We start from the raw sequence: 16,572 nt of genomic DNA on the forward strand, positions 1-16,572 counted from the left end.
CTAGCTCACGTTGAATGATACTTAGCATTAACTCTATAGATAAATACGACTAGCTCACGTTGAATGATACTTAGCATTAACTCTATAGATAATTACGGTTAGCTCAAGTTGAATGATACTTAGCATTAACTCTCGATAGATAAATACAATTAGCTCACGTTGAATGACACTTAGCATTAACTCTATAGATAAATACGACTAGCTCACGTTGAATGATGCTTAGCATTAACTCTATAGATAAATACGACTAGCTCACGTTGAATGATACTTAGCATTAACTCTAGATATATAAATACGATTAGCTCACGTTGAATGACACTTAGCATTAACTCTATAGATAAATACGACTAGCTCACGTTGAATGATGCTTAGCATTAACTCTATAGATAAATACGACTAGCTCACGTTGAATCATACTTAACATTAACTATTGATAGAAGGATATGGTTTAAAGTTAAAGTTTGGTGGGGGTACTTCAGATTAAGTCTTTTTGATATTTAGGATCAGGTCTCAATGAATGAAAGCAAATTTTAATCAAGTTGAAGCGCCATTACTGATTTAATACGTTTTGATTATAGTTTATTTAGTCTATGTTACAAGTCAGCTGAGATATCAATTCAAAATCATTATACGCATATCTTAATTAATTGGTAATCTTTTAACCCAAAGTCACTCACTGTTCATGTAACATAATTATTAGATAATTATTAAATGTTTACTGATAATGTTTACATATAAAGATCGTTATAAATTGATAATGAAGTGTAATAATTTTCAAGATCACTCATTTAATGTTACAGCCTTATTATTTATCTTCCTGGTGATCAAGCTTCACATTACTTATTGGACTAAAGTCATATTCATTATTAAATTCAAACAGTATTTTCGTTATAAATTTACTCAGTTTTAACTTAATGGGTTTCAAAAACTGGTAGTGCAAGAAGTAGTTCCATAATATATAATACATTTTAAAACCCTCAAAAATGTTTTTTCTTAATGCCGAAGGATTATTATGATATTTGAACGAATGTGTGCGTGTGTTTATAGTTGTGGTTAAGTTTGCGTTTAGAGAAGTGACGTCACTTAACTAAAATTGGATGAAGTCCGATAACTACTTCTAACATCAACAGTTACAATAAATTTGTGTTTCTTTATTGTTAAGCGCAAAGCTACACAATGGGCTATCAGTGCTATGCCGACCACGATTATCGAAACCCGGTTTTTAGCGGTGTGCGTTTAGGCTTACTGCTGAACAACTGGAGAGATACGATAAACTAAAGGGAAAGCTACACATGGGGAATTCCTATGTTGTATGCAGAAACTGATGGAATATAAGGCCAAAAGTAAAAATTAGCTACCATGATTAACGAACTGTAATAACAGTAACCGACAAAAACATAAATAAATACTCATAAATTTCTTGATTTAGACAAAAGTCTGAAGAAGATTATTATGGGTGAGATAGGAAAAGTTAACTTACCTTCTGAGCCTTACACATTCCTACTAGAGCTTGAACGTCATGGTTAGCATGTCTATCGTTTTTTAAACATACGCCACACACTGCTACTTTACACAGCATACAGTACATCCCCAGTGTTTCTGACGGATGTTCCCCACAATTGGTCTTTTTCTCTTTATTTTTGGATCTCAGGAAGGCCTTTCCCTGCTGTGGACTGACTAGTGAATGGGCAGCTAGAGGCCCTCGAGCCGGGTGGCAGCCATCTCTGCAAATGTCACAGTAGAACACTTCACACTGTTCACACATTACTGTCGCCTCCTTGGGTTCGTCTTCACACAACTGGCAGTGGATTGGTAACTGCTTGCTTTCTCCGTATTTGTCAACGATGTTCTGGAGCGTCTTGTTCTTCTGCAGGTTGTTGGCTCCGTGTTCATCAAAGTAGACCACCTTCTGGCAGACCGGGCAGCCCAGGGACAAGGAGCTGCTCTGGAGAGGAGGAAACAGGAGGTTAGGGGTTCCGACATAGCTACTCGGCCGGCTGTTACACACTACTCCGCTATCGGTTTCACTCACTAGACTCAACTTGTCTCCGTCGGGATAGTCTGCTGTACTGTCACTGTCGTCTGACGGTGGCTGAAGGTGCTGAGCTTGCTGCTGGTTTTGAAGGGCACAGTTTAGACAGAGAGAGTGACAACAAGGTAGTAGGACCGGATTCTTGAAAAGGTGTTTACACGCAGGGCACTTGAGCTCTTCTTCCATCTGGATCTCTTGAATCTCGACTCTGCATTTGGAGAGCAGTACCTGACGCTCACGCGCGGGACCGGTGCATCTTTACATTTGGAGTTACTACCAAGATACGCAAGTCTCCCCCTAGCGTTGAATGGAGCATGCGTGATGTGTTCTACCGTCGCCCAGTTACAACGCGTGCAAGCATTTTCGCAGTTTAGACTTAGCTTTCACAACTCTGACTATTTATTGTGAGTCACAGTTTTTTTCTGTACCATAAGATCGAAAGGCGGTTGACAAAGTACCATTAAATCCGGATTATTCACTGTACATATTCTTCAATTAATAACTGTAATATAGAATGGTTGTTTTATAGTTTATGTAACCTTACATAAACTGTTTGTTTGTTTATAATGAATTTCGCGCAAAGCTACACGAGGGCTATCTGCGCTAGCCGTCCCTAATTTAGCAGTGTAAGACTAGAGGGAAGGCAGCTAGTCATCACCACCCACCGCCACCTCTTGGGCTACTCTTTTACTAACGAATAGTGAGATACATAAACTGAACTACGTGTTTAGTGTATTATCCAATTTGTAACGCTCGTTTTAATTTTAATATGCATTTCTTTATAGACTTAATACATATTCATTCTGACTTAGGTTGTAACATAATTATATAATAATAAATATGTGTTGACACTCTTGTGAGTAAAACTGAAATGAATGAACATTTCTATTGCAGGTAAAAAAAACAGGGATTATTCTTACAGAAAAAAATCTATTTTTTTCGCTTTATACCCGTGCATCGTATCATATAGATTTCTAGGCCCCGTTTCTATATGACATTCTAGTTTGGTGTACGTTACTGTACACTCAACTAGAGACACAGACTTCAAAACAAAACTTGAAGTATACTTTTAACAATGATGTTGGAAAGTGCGCTCATCCCCTTGTACATCCTGTATGACTTACGTAACACATGGTGTATGTGTATTTCAAGTCACGCGCCTATAATCTGTTTCCCAGCTGCTTTTGTTTTCATATTAGTCCACGTTCTTTTTTTTTTTTCTGCTGTAGGTCTCGTATTATAATATATTTTTTTGTATATTTCTACGTTAGAGCACAAAATACACCGCACTATTAGTTTAAAAATTATAAGTAGAATACACTAGCAATATGCATGAAAGAAGCATAAAAACGATTTGGAATTAGTTAATAGTTTAAATTTTAAAAATTTTACTACCTGTAATCCCGTTCCTGTACCCCTGGCGATTAGGATGAAACTTCGTTAAAAACGTAATTTTGGTTAAGTTTAATCTGATCTGTTCTTGGTACTAATAGAAATCAACTGAAAACAAACTAACGAAATTCACAAAGGATTCAGCTCATTGTTGTTTCATTCATCACTTATTCAACAGCATGGCTAAAGGGGTTCAGCTTGGACGAGCGACTGGCATGCATAGGTAGGTGGATCGTTTAAGATGAAAGTGTAATGGTGACAGTTTGGATCCCTTCACATTTCGATATTTTTACTTTTTATTAGTAGTCTGAGTTATTCAATGTTCCTAGTAGTCTGGGTTATTCAATGTTCCTAGTAGTCTGAGTTATTCAATGTTCTTAGTAGTCTGAGTTATTCAATGTTCCTAGTAGTCTGAGTTATTCAATGTTCCTAGTAATCTGAGTTATTCAATGTTCCTAGTAGTCTGGGTTATTCAATGTTCCTAGTAGTCTAAGTTATTCAATGTTCCTTATGCTTGACGGTTGGCAATGATGTAATAAGTTGGTTGGTTGTTTTGAATATTTGCGCAAACCTACACACGGTTATCACTCTGCCTTAGATGTCCTAAAAGGAAGACAGTAGTAAACAATACCCACAGTTAACTCTTGGTTACACTTGTTAGACGGAATAGTGGAATATTACCGTTACTCTTATGGCGCATCCACTGCACCAAAAGGCAATATTCGTGACGTCTAATATGAAAATATATATGACATGCCAAATAAGTTGATAATTACCAAAGAAAAAAAAAGGATCCAAATTCAATGCAGTGAAAATAATACTCAATAGATATAAACAACTTTTAATGAGAAGTTATGTCGATTATAGATAAACAAACTCGTAAGACATGCCAAATAAGTTGATAATTACCAAAGAAAAAAAAAGGATCCAAATTCAATGCAGTGAAAATAATACCCAATAGATATAAACAACTGTGAATGGGAAGTGTGAAGTATCGTATATGTTAAAGTGATATTTTAATAGATTTGTATCTTGTAGTTAAAAACATTCTACTTCATCAGTATTTTATCACCAGGATGTTCTAACATGAACCCTCAGTTCATCATAAATTCCTTAATCCTGAAATGTGTATTTGATACTTCTGGAAACACATCAAACCGATCATGTTTCAACAAGGAAAGTTATATATTCTATAAAAGCCGGTCATGTTTCAACAAGGAATGTTTTATATTCTATAAAAGCCGGTCATGTTTCAACAAGGAATGTTACATGTTCTATAAAAGTCGGTCATGTTTCAACAAGGAATGTTATATATTCTATAAAAGCCGGTCATGTTTCAACAAGGAATGTTTTATATTCTATAAAAGCCGGTCATGTTTCAACAAGGAAAGTTATATGTTCTATAAAAGCCGGTCATGTTTCAACAAGGAATGTTATATATTCTACACAAGCCGGTCATGTTTCAACAAGAAATGTTATATATTCTATAAAAGCCGGTCATGTTCCAACGTAGGAATACATGATGAAGATCGTCTTTATATCTACAGCCGTGACATCATGTACTATTAACCCTTTTCCTTAGATAATTAACTTGGGGTGTTTGTATGTGTAATTGTTATAACCTGTGCAATATTCGATATTGGACCAAGGCTAATCGAGAGTTTGATTGTGCAGTCTCAAAAATAAATGTGGATTTTGATATTTTTACATTTCGTAAGGAATAATATTTAGGAAAGAATTTAATTGCTCAAAGATTAATGTCGTTTCTTGATTGCCATTTTTGGTACTGGACCATAACTAAAAAAAAGCTCAATATGATTTATACTATTATAATATTCGTGCTTTCAGTTCATCTTGTCTAAAACTTTGATACTGAATCTACTGAAATTCAGTATATTTCTCGAACATTGGTCCTCTCTGTTAATCCAAACTTTTTAGTTGCTGTCGACTGTTTTTGTGTTCTCAATGATTTGTTTGCCTTTAATTACCAAAGAGATGGACCATGATCACTTGCCCGACGTTCACATGAACATTCAAGGCTTTCAGATGATTTATTGTTGGTGGAACAAGAAAGATCATTGTATATACGCTTTATGGTGTTATCTTTATAAATTTCTTCTGGACACTTGAGAAAGTTTGACTCTAAGAAAGCGTTTAAAAACAGGCACATCATTGTAAAGAATATACCATCTTGTTTCAGATTTACATTTTGAAGCATATATGTATAGGGCGACATCAGGAAAACTTAACTAGAACCAGCCACACAACTCGGTGTCAGTAAGGTTTTTTGTGAACTATACCCCTCGTGTCTTTCCTAGTTACGTCTTGGCGTACGTTCCGCCACGTGTACCATCACTGTCTTCAAGTTTACCCTCATTTGCGTCTTACCTGTTCTCCAAATTGTGTCAATCCTTCGGTTACTGCTCGTACTTGCACCACTGCTAATTAGCTGAGAGTCCAAGTGTTTAATAAGATAAGCTTTTCACTTGGATTATCGCGGCCCTATACTCCTATACTCAGCCTGACCAATCTGAGTTACGACACCGAATGTCTACTTTATACTAGAACTTTGAAATGTGTTAATAAACAGTAAAAGTATCCACAAAATCTTGACGTAATAGTTGTCACGCTGGAATTACTTAACTTTAACACCAGTCGATTCAAAACATTTCAAACGCAGTGTCGCTCCAACTCCTTGAAATTTTGAATTTGCATGAGTGATTAATCGAACTTTTTGACTGATTCTAAAGCATGTCAGCTGTTTCATGATACATGAAAATATACTGCGCATATAACTTCATTCATTTGACGGGATAATGTTCCAAAAACTGTTTTTTTCTACTTCAAACAACTATTGAAATTCTTTAAATTTTAGTTATAAGTTTCATTGATGTTCATTTTAATATTTTTATTTTCCTAAGTAATACAAATATAGTATATAGTATTTAAATTTACTAAAATCTAGTAATTCTTGTTTTAAATTTTTGAGAAATGAAAAACTTGCTAGTAAAAATGATATCATTGATAAAAAAAAATTAAAAGCATAGTTAACACCACCTAGTGGTTAAGTCTTTAACAATTTGTATTTGTTATAGTCGTAAGTGGGCATGGCATGGCCAGGTGGTTAGGGCGCTGGACTCGCAATCTGCGCGTCACGGGTTCGAATCCCTGTACCACCAAACATGCTCGCCCTTTTATCCGTGGAGGTGTTATAACGTGACATTCAATCCCACTATTCGTTGGTAAAAGAGTAGCCCAAGAGTTGGCGACGGGTTGTGATGTCTAGCTGCCTTCCGTCTAATCTTACACTGCTAAATTAAGGACGGCTAGAGCAGATAGCCTTCGTGTAACTTTACACGAAATTCATAAACAAACAAACGTAAGCAAAAGTGAAATCAGCTAAGTATCTCAATAACGATAAGATAAAATATACTGTTTTCGCGGAACAAAATGAACACGGACAGCAAATGAAAAATTCAAACACAAGTGTAAAACAGATTTTTTTCACAAACTTCAACTACCAAGACGTGCTGGAATTTTTACTGTAATGATATCTTAATTATATGCCATCTTTGGAACAATGTAGCTACTGGAGAAAAGAAAAATCACGTATTCACATGACAAGAGACTGCAGGATTGTGTCTATGCCAAACTCCAAAGTCCGATCAAAGTCCTAGTCCTCCCCAATCATAGATTAACTTCCAGCTCATACTAACTTGTACAAACCTCTAAGCCAGCGTTATCATTAAGTATGACCCATGCGAGAGACGACACAGAAGCTTGAACAAGCAAGTATAAACTTTTTGGAATGATGAATGTGGCATGTAAGATTAACCGAAGATAAGGACTTTTAACTTCTTCACAAGGACATTAATTACATTCAGAACATTTTCACATATTTTTAAACATTCCTGAATATACCTGAACAAAGACATTTATTCTCTTCTAGGATAGAATGGTGAAATGTGTCTGTTTTGAGCTTTTACTCTTCACCATTACTTATCTAAGGGACTTCCTAAACCTGAACCTTCAAAAATAGCTTTGAAGACCAAATTTAAGTTTAACGTAGCAGTGAATTCTACTAATCTCTTGAGACCTGAAAAAATTGAAATAGGTTAATTAAAATATACTTAGAGCATTTCTGAATTTTGTTGGTTCAACCCAAGCTTCAAATTAACAATTAACAAACAGTCTCGAGTTCGTAATTACTCAATCAACAAACAGTCTCGTTCAAATTAACAATTAACAAATAGTCTCGAGTTTGTAATTACTCAATCAACAAACAGTCTCGTTCAAACTAACAATTAACAAATAGTCTCGAATTCGTAATTACTCAATCAACAAACAGTCTCGAGTTCGTAATTACTCAATTAACAAACAGTCTCCAGTCCGTAATTACTCAATAAACAAACAGTCTCCAGTTCGTAATTACTCAATAAACAAACAGTCTCCAGTTCGTAATTACTCCTCATCATTAGTTCGACTCGCTACCATAATGTTCTTATTGGGGATAAGCCTACTAAACGTTAAGACACATTGTTTGATTTTCTAGGAATACGCCCTGTTGTAGAACTTATGTGTTCTTCAGCACAATAATAGTATACACGTAGATCACAAATACTATTCGTGTTCTGTCTAATGGGAGAATGGAACTGCGGATTTTCCATTACAAGTCCTGAAACTTACCGTTGATCCACTGGAGGACCAAAGACGGTGTTCCAGCCGTAATGGGAAAAAATGGGAAAAGCTCTGCATTGGTTATTTAAATTAAGTGATCAATCTTTTTAACGCTCAAAACTTCTATAAAGTGTTTGCTTACAATACCAACTTGCCATCTGAAACAAAATATATAATCTTGATAACTAAGTTAAATTATATTGTGTTTCACTGTAAATAACATTCACGTAACGCCTCCCAGTGGCTCAGCAGTAAATCTAAATGCTTTATAACGCTAAAAACTGGATTTCGATACCCGTAATGGGCACAGCACAGATAGCTCATTGCGTAGTTTCTGCTTAAAAACACATAAAAGAATAACAATTCACATAATAAACATGAAAATTATGTTACAAAACAGTAATCATAACCTAACCATTTACGGTAATCTTGACAGTTATTGCAACCAAAAGCAACATCAGTTACTCTTCAGGTGTACTAGAACACACAAACAGGTTTTAGCCAAAATATTTTGATTCAGTCGGACACTAAGTCGGATGATATTACGAAAATAAAATTAATCATGAATGAAAACCAACAAAATTGACCATTCCTGCCATAATTCACCAATATTTGAAATTCCACACAGTCTAATTAGTGCAGCGGCATAACAAAACAATTGTGCATTTAATGATAAAAGAACCAAATTTGGCGCACATGTGGAATAGTATATTAAGAAAATGGTTACAGCCTGATATTCCGAAAATTGAACGTAAAAGCAACTGCACCTGTAGGCCTAATGTTCATCCAGGTTTTTATATTACATAAACAGTAGTACATGTATAATGTTATATTCGGAACATAAGCCAATAACATTTTGAGGTATATTTGTTATCATTCCAGAGACCTTTGTTAACCTGTAATGAAAGCTTTCTAATCTTCAGAAAAATTATGTCAAAATTTTCATAATGTATCATTATTATTGTAATAGAAACGGGATGAAAAAGTTGAATAACGATAAGAATAATAAATTAAACTCCAGAACTAGTGGCGGAAAAATTTCGGAATAACAGTCTGTTCCCAAATTAATAATTAGGTATGGAAGCACTTGAAATTATACCTGTGTCCACGTGTGAAGTGAATTATACCTGTGTCCACGTGTGAAGTGAATTATACCTGTGTCCACATGTGAAGTGAATTATACCTGTGTCCACATGTGAAGTGAATTATACCTGTGTCCACGTGTGAAGTGAATTATACCTGTGTCCACAGGTGAAGTGAATTATACCTGTGTCCACATGTGAAGTGAATTATACCTGTGTCCACATGTGAAGTGAATTATACCTGTGTCCACGTGTGAAGTGAATTTAAAACGTGTACATATTTCAACTTGTGGTTAAACGTTTGTATAAGAAAAAAAAACAACAAAAAATACATTGCGTTATTATTATTTTTAATTATTATCATTTTTATTAATATTAAACTATCGTATTTATGACTTCTTCATAAATTATTTACTTAAATGTCCTCTGCTGAGTAACTGAATATTTGTGTGAAATATGGCAAAAAAAAGAAATAATATACAAAGAGTGAGTGTATGTATTCTTTAAAATATGGAGTAGGTTAATCCATAAACACAGATTTCAGTTTAAGCATGATAATACACTTTACAACTGAGCTTGTATATGTATCTGAAAACGATAACTTCTGTAATAACTGAGCTTCAGAATAATAACATTGAAACTTGTAGTACTAGTATACTAGCTTTATGATAGCAATAACTGAATTCAACAAAGGTAAATAAAATTGAGCTCACAGACAGCAATATATAAATATATATATGTATGTGTGTTTGTGTATTTATATTTTTAATATGCTAGAATTTTAATTTAATATAACATATATAGAAACCAACAGGCATAAAATGTTGAATCAATCTGAAAATGTTGAATCAATCTGAAAATGTGTAATCAATCTGAAAATGTTGAATCAAAAATGGACAAGTTGTACACGATTTGTACCACAAATTTTAGGCCCATTGGTTTCTAATGCTTCGCCAGCTTTCGGCGTTTAAACTAAAAATTTTAGAAGCTAGTTTAAAAAAATCATATTCTTGAAATGTTAAAAGGCTATGAAACAATGTTTAACGAATTCAGTGCAGTTTGTAAGTGAATGACTTATGTAATAGTGGACTCTGTATATACAATGAATTTAATTTTAATAAAAGGGCTATAGTGTTACACCATTTCATCCTTAAATGTCAAAACTCACGTAGGAGTTTCCTTTAGTAGCTCAGCAGTAAATATGAAGACTTAATACGTTAAAATCTACGTTTCAATCCCTGCAGTTGGCACTGCACAGATAGCACATCGTACAGTTTTTTGCTTAAATAGACAAATACATTGCAGTTATATTATTAATATCAGTATATTAGCTTTTCTGTACTACTGTAGATATAAAAAATGAGAGAGAGGAAATATTTTTATGTTTGCTGTTATTGCTGTAAAACTTTTTTTCAAAAAGAATGTTTCGTTTTTATTTTGTTTATTCTGCCTCCATAAACCTACTTCTCAAAGGGCTAAATGACAAGTAACTGACAATTCAATAAATATTAGGAACGACTTTCGTTACAGGATGAAGCAGCAGTGAGGAAGACACTAAAAACAAAAAAGGCTGTGGTATTTATAATTCAGATTAAAACAAATGTTTAAAATGCTAAATAATTTCGACTCTACAGCAAAATACACAAAAAAATGAAGTTGTGAAAGTAACTATCATACAAATATGGATATTTCGAGTAATGAAATAAAGGTTTCCATTGTGTAAAATCGAACACATCACAGGGCAAATCTCTGGACAAATGGGCAATACAGGCAGAAATTATATCAAACCTTCATTTTCTAGTGGCAACATATTACTTCTCTTATTTTCTTAATATTCTTATTTTGACGTTATTTTGTATGCATTATTATAACGATATTATCTTAACGAATCAGATGTTTCACACTCTTATCATAACACTCTTAAATGACTCCGACGTCTTCTTACATATTTAATAAGTCTTTTGGGACTTTACTAGAATACGTTTGGCAATGTTGAAAATTCTTTCCAAGACTATATATTTTCTTATGTATTACTGTAGATATAAAAAATGAGAGGTATCTACCGATTAGAATTGCAATTATTTATATCTTGTTCAGAGATCTTTCCAGAGATTGTCATTTGATACATCTTAAATAGTGTGAAAACTGTCAAAACCTGGGTTATTCTTGTGCACTGTTAACACACTGTTCACTGTAGTTAGTTTAGAAAATTTGGGTTGTTTTATTAATTGTTAACCATAATGTGTGATAGAAATGGGTTATTAACAAATGCTGTTGATACATTTTTCACTGGAGTTTGTGATCTAAGGATGGACTTTACATATATCATTTCTCAAAATAATTTTTAAATTGTGTCTTGTCAGTGATTATAAGCTATATTTATATCCAGATTTTTCTGGATTTATTGGACACTTCTAACAGATCCCATATATACAATAATATACTTTGTTGACAAAGAGGTTTTCAATGTTTCTTGTGGATTTCTAAGAGATCCAATTTTAAACAAAGTACAGTACTTTTTAATTTTCTGTAGAACCCATATGTAATATTGCATTGTGTTAACAGAAATTTTCAGTATTTCTTACGGAATTCTAATAGATCCCATCTGTAAGAACGTACCGTGTTGATACAAAAGTTATCTAGATTTCTAAAGGATTTTACCATCTATAAAAATGTACGGTATTCATATACGGGTTTTCAAGATTTTCTGTAGATTTCTAACGGATCCCTTTCGATAACTCAGAACTAAATTATTGTACACTTTGTACTTGATCTAAGTCTTGTTGGTAATTTATATCCTTGAATATATATCATAAGTTTACTGCACACTTTGTACTTGATTTAAGTCTTGTTGGTAATTTATATCCTTGAATATATATCATACTGACACCCGAAAGTTTACTGCACACTTTGTACTTGATCTAAGTTTTGTTGGTAATTTATATCCTTGAATATATATCATACTGACACCCGAAAGTTTACTGCACACTTTTAACGAGAAAATTGAAATACAAGTAATTTATTCTAAGATTAAAATATATGTCGTTTATTACAATGAACTATATAAACATATAAGATCGGATGCACTTAAAACTCCATCAGACCAATAGCAAAGCTCCGTTGAGTATAATTACGTTAAAATGGTTTCTAAGAAAATGGCAAGTCATCCAGTTTAATCGAAACAGAAAGAAAATCCATTCAGACCAGCTAAAAGACCCATTAAGATGGAAAAAAAGAATAGCTATCTCATTTGAAGTCTCTAATCCATAATGCGTTAGCGCGTGTTTTTGAAACAAGTTTGATCTATCAAATGATTAATTCATGTGCTCATATTGTTGGGCAAAAACTTGTTCGTGTTCAATCAAGACGCATTTTTTCATCTCGAGCTCGCGGCATGAAAACTTGTCATGTGAGCGTCACTCGGATGTATGAAGTGACAGAATTGAGTCACTTTTTCTCGCTTACTTCTGAGCAGTCTGCTGTATCATTGATGTTATAACGTCGTTCGTTTAACTTTCAGTCTTCAAAAACCGTCACCATTTTGTGGTGGTACATCAATCTCACATTCCTTCAGTTAGCTGAGAAACTAATATATTCAAGCAAAACGAACAACATAAGTAGATAAAAAATTTGAAGAAAAACACGTTTTGCTGTCAAATCAGAAAATTGGTTTATATTCAATGTGTTAATTATTAATAACTTCTGATCAAAAGTAGGCCATATAATTCAAAACTAAAAAGCATTTTAAACATTATGACAGAAAATATGAATAAAACTACCTTCAAAGGAAAATTAAGTATGTTATTAATTACAAAACACATAAAAAAATGATGTTTCCTCCTGAGGTCTGTACAGCTTACCAAAACTCTGAACTGAACCCGCACACAAATATTCACTTGTTTGCTTCAGCGCACAGCCGACAATGAAAACCTCTCGAGCATACAAAAAAAGAATGATTAAATCTCATAAACAAACGAGTATTATCTGCATACACGAAGAATTATACCGACTTTCTGTGACTGACCAGTAGAATAGCATGACAGCAGTATAAGCAAATATCTAGGCAATCCTCACTTTACATCGCAATTTAAATGTGAACAGGAATAACGACGTCCTGTTCTGTGGTTTCAGGATACTAAAATTGGGTTTCTTGTTTGGATACAAGAATGATATCATATCTTATGAATTTAGGATATTATAAATGAGTTTATTGTTTGGATACAGGAATGATACCTTATTTTATGCTTTCAGAATATTCACGTTGAGTTTCTTGTTTGGATACAGGAATGATGTTCTATTTGTTGCTTCAAAATGACGAATGTTGGATATATTGTTTGGAGACTGAAATGGTTTTCTATTTTGTGGTTTAAGGATACAAAAATTGTTTGAAGACAGGAATGATGTTCTAGTTTGTGGTTTCAGAACACTCAGGTTGGGTTTATTGTTTGTATACGGGAATGATGTCCTGTTTTTGTAGTTTCAGGATACTAAAAAAGTTGGGTTTCTTGTTTAGATACAGTAATGATGTCCTATTTCTGTAAATTCAGAATACTAAAAAAAAGTTAGGTTTCTTGTTTGGATACAGGAATAATGTCCTATTTTTGTAGTTTCAGGATACTAAAAAAAGTAAGGTTTCTTGTTTGGATACAGGAATCTTGTCATATTCTGTGGTTTCAGAAATTCACATTGAGTTTCTTGTTTGGATACAGGAATGTTGTTTTATTTTGTGTTTCAGGATACTAAAGTACTATTTATTGTTTGGAAAGATGTCCTGTCTTATAGTTTAGGGATATTGAAGTTGGTTTTATCGTTTTGAAAATGGGAATGATATTCTGTTTTGCAGTTTTATGATATTGAATTTGAGTTTATCGTTTGGACTGTAAGAATGATCTCATGTTTCGTGATTTCAGGATAATATAAAAGTTGAATTTATTGTTTGAATACAGGAATGATGTTCGGTTTTGTGATTTTCGGGATATTAAAGTTGGGTTCATTATGAGGCTACATTAACGACTTCTTTTTTTTAAATAAATGATAGAGCCCGGCATGGCCAGGTGTTTAAGGCACTCGACTCGCAATTTGAGGGTCGCGATTTCGAATCCCTGTCACACCAAACATGCTCGCCCTTTCAGCCGTGGGGGCGTTATAATGTGACGGTCAATTCCAGTATTCGTTGGTAAAAAAGTAGCCTAAGAGTTGGCGGTGGGTGGTGATGACTAGCTGCCCTCCCTCTAGTTTTACACTGCTAAATTAGGGACGGCTAGCGCAGATAACCCTAGTGTAGCTTTGCGCGAAATTCAAAAATAAACAAATAAGTGATAATGAGGTATGTTTTTTTAGATACCGGAAAGATGTTCTGTTTTTGGTTGTATGGACTATAGGAATGCTGTCCTGTTTTATCTTGAGGATAATGTAGTTGTGATTAATTTTTGGATTACATGAATGATGTTCTGTTTTTGGTTGTATGGACTATAGGAATGCAGTCCTGTTTTATCTTGAGGATAATGTAGTTGTGATTAATTTTTGGATTACATGAATGATGTTTTGTTTTATGATTGCAAGATAGTGAAGTTGGGTTTATTCTTTAAACCAGAGAATGGATATCGAGACCGGCCTCTATATCAAGTTATGAAGTATCGGTCTTGATCTCGACTGTTCAGGTCTCAGTGTTGGTCTTAGTTTAGACAATATATCTGTGAAATTGTAATTAATCTCATTATTATGATTATGTTTGTGAAGACAGTCAGTCACATGATTATTTCATGGCTAGTATTCTGGATCCGAACTGTGGTTGGAAGAAATGAAATTTGCCTTACGACATAGTATCGTTGATGCCATTTTGAAAGAAGTAAATAATCTTCCTGAATCAGATGAAAGGACGACCAGCAGTATTATTGTACGACAAACTGAGGAAAGTAAAGAAACCACAGAAAAACACTCGTTCAGTTCTTTTTGCATTATATGCAAGTCACCAACAACAACCTCAAGGATTCTACAACAATCCGTTCTCTCGTTTTATCACTTTTAGAAGTGCTTCCATCACTATTAGGACAACAAAATCCTAGGTAAAAGTTTTTTCTAAAAACGCCACCTTTTCTAAACTTCGTTCATTCTACCAGAATAAATTCGATTTCCTTTCAACAACAGCGGTAGTAGAGAGGGCACTCAGCCGGGAGGAGGGGGGGGGGGCTCATGAGACCAAAAATGTCACCAAGATTTCTCTCATCTTTAGTGTTTTTAAGATGCATAATCACTTCCAAAGAAGGTATCATTCTTGATAATGTGCAAACGAACGACAAAACTGATAAAAATAACATCAATGCTTTAAATTGCATGGCATAAATAGATGTTTACTCGACATGCTATTAGATACATATATCGCATTTAATTAATCATTATTGATAACTAACATAAAACAGCAATTAAATCCATTTCAATAAGAATATGAATCTTGCCATTAGTAAATGTTTACTGTGTGTAGATCTTTAGTCATCTGTTTGTGTTGAAATTACCTTTTTTATTGATTAAATTATCCAAATATATATATATATAGAAGTTCAACATCCTTATCGAGAAATCTATTTAATTCTTGATAAGTATTAATTGAATGCCAATTAATATATAATTCCTAGTCGGTTGCATTTAAACTACATTTGTTATTTCAATCTCATTGAAAATGGGTTTAATTATAGTTAAATGTCCATTGAATGATAATAATTATTATTTAAATGCGATATACATTTTAGTTGACTTTCTATGTCATATCATTTGAGACACTACCAAAATAATTGATCTACGTTTCTTTGTGGTGTGTATTCCTAATTGGACTGAGTGGAACTATAACCAACTTAAGAAAAGCTACACAATTATTGAAGTTATTGTTGGATGTTATATTGAAGTAAATAGCTTATTATTTTTATTGGGCAAAGTATAGCCATGTATGCCAACTGAAATATATGCTTATAACAGTAAACAGCTACGTTTGAATACCAGCATGAAAGACTTTAATTGAGTATTTACATATAATTAGTCTGGCAAGTAAAATATTGATTATACAATACAAGTGTGATAGGGTCCTATCTCTTTAAAAGTTGGTCTCGGTCTTTATTTCGACACCATATTAAAGAATCGTGTCCTGCTTTATGGTTTCAAGATAATGAAGTTGGGTTTATTGTGTGTACTACGAGAACAATCTCCTGTTTTGTGGTTTCTGAATATTGATGTTGGGTTTATTGTGTGTACTACGAGAATGATCTCCTGTTTTGTGGTTTCTGAATATTGATGTTGGGTTTATCGTTAGAATCGTAAGAATGATGTTCTGTTTTGTGGTTTCTGAATATTGATGTTGGGTTTATTGTGTGTACTACGAGAATGATCTCCTGTTTTGTG

The 16,572-nt window shown here is 33.7% G+C and overlaps 1 protein-coding gene across 2 annotated transcripts in view; it reads right to left on the reverse strand.

The window, feature by feature from the left end:
• Nucleotides 1-2,303, reverse strand: part of LOC106461060 (E3 ubiquitin-protein ligase TRIM9-like) — an 84,033-nt gene extending 81,730 nt beyond the window's left edge. For both annotated transcript variants that reach the window (XM_022387896.1, XM_013920846.2), the window contains exon 1: nt 1,481-2,303. In XM_022387896.1, the coding sequence (XP_022243604.1) occupies nt 1,481-2,218 (738 nt within the window). In that variant the 5' untranslated portion in view covers nt 2,219-2,303. The remainder of the gene's footprint in view (nt 1-1,480) is intronic.
• Nucleotides 2,304-16,572: the final 14,269 nt, after the last annotated feature.

This window comes from Limulus polyphemus, unplaced genomic scaffold, assembly GCF_000517525.1.
Source record: "Limulus polyphemus unplaced genomic scaffold, Limulus_polyphemus-2.1.2 Scaffold890, whole genome shotgun sequence".
NCBI lineage: Eukaryota > Metazoa > Arthropoda > Merostomata > Xiphosura > Limulidae > Limulus > Limulus polyphemus.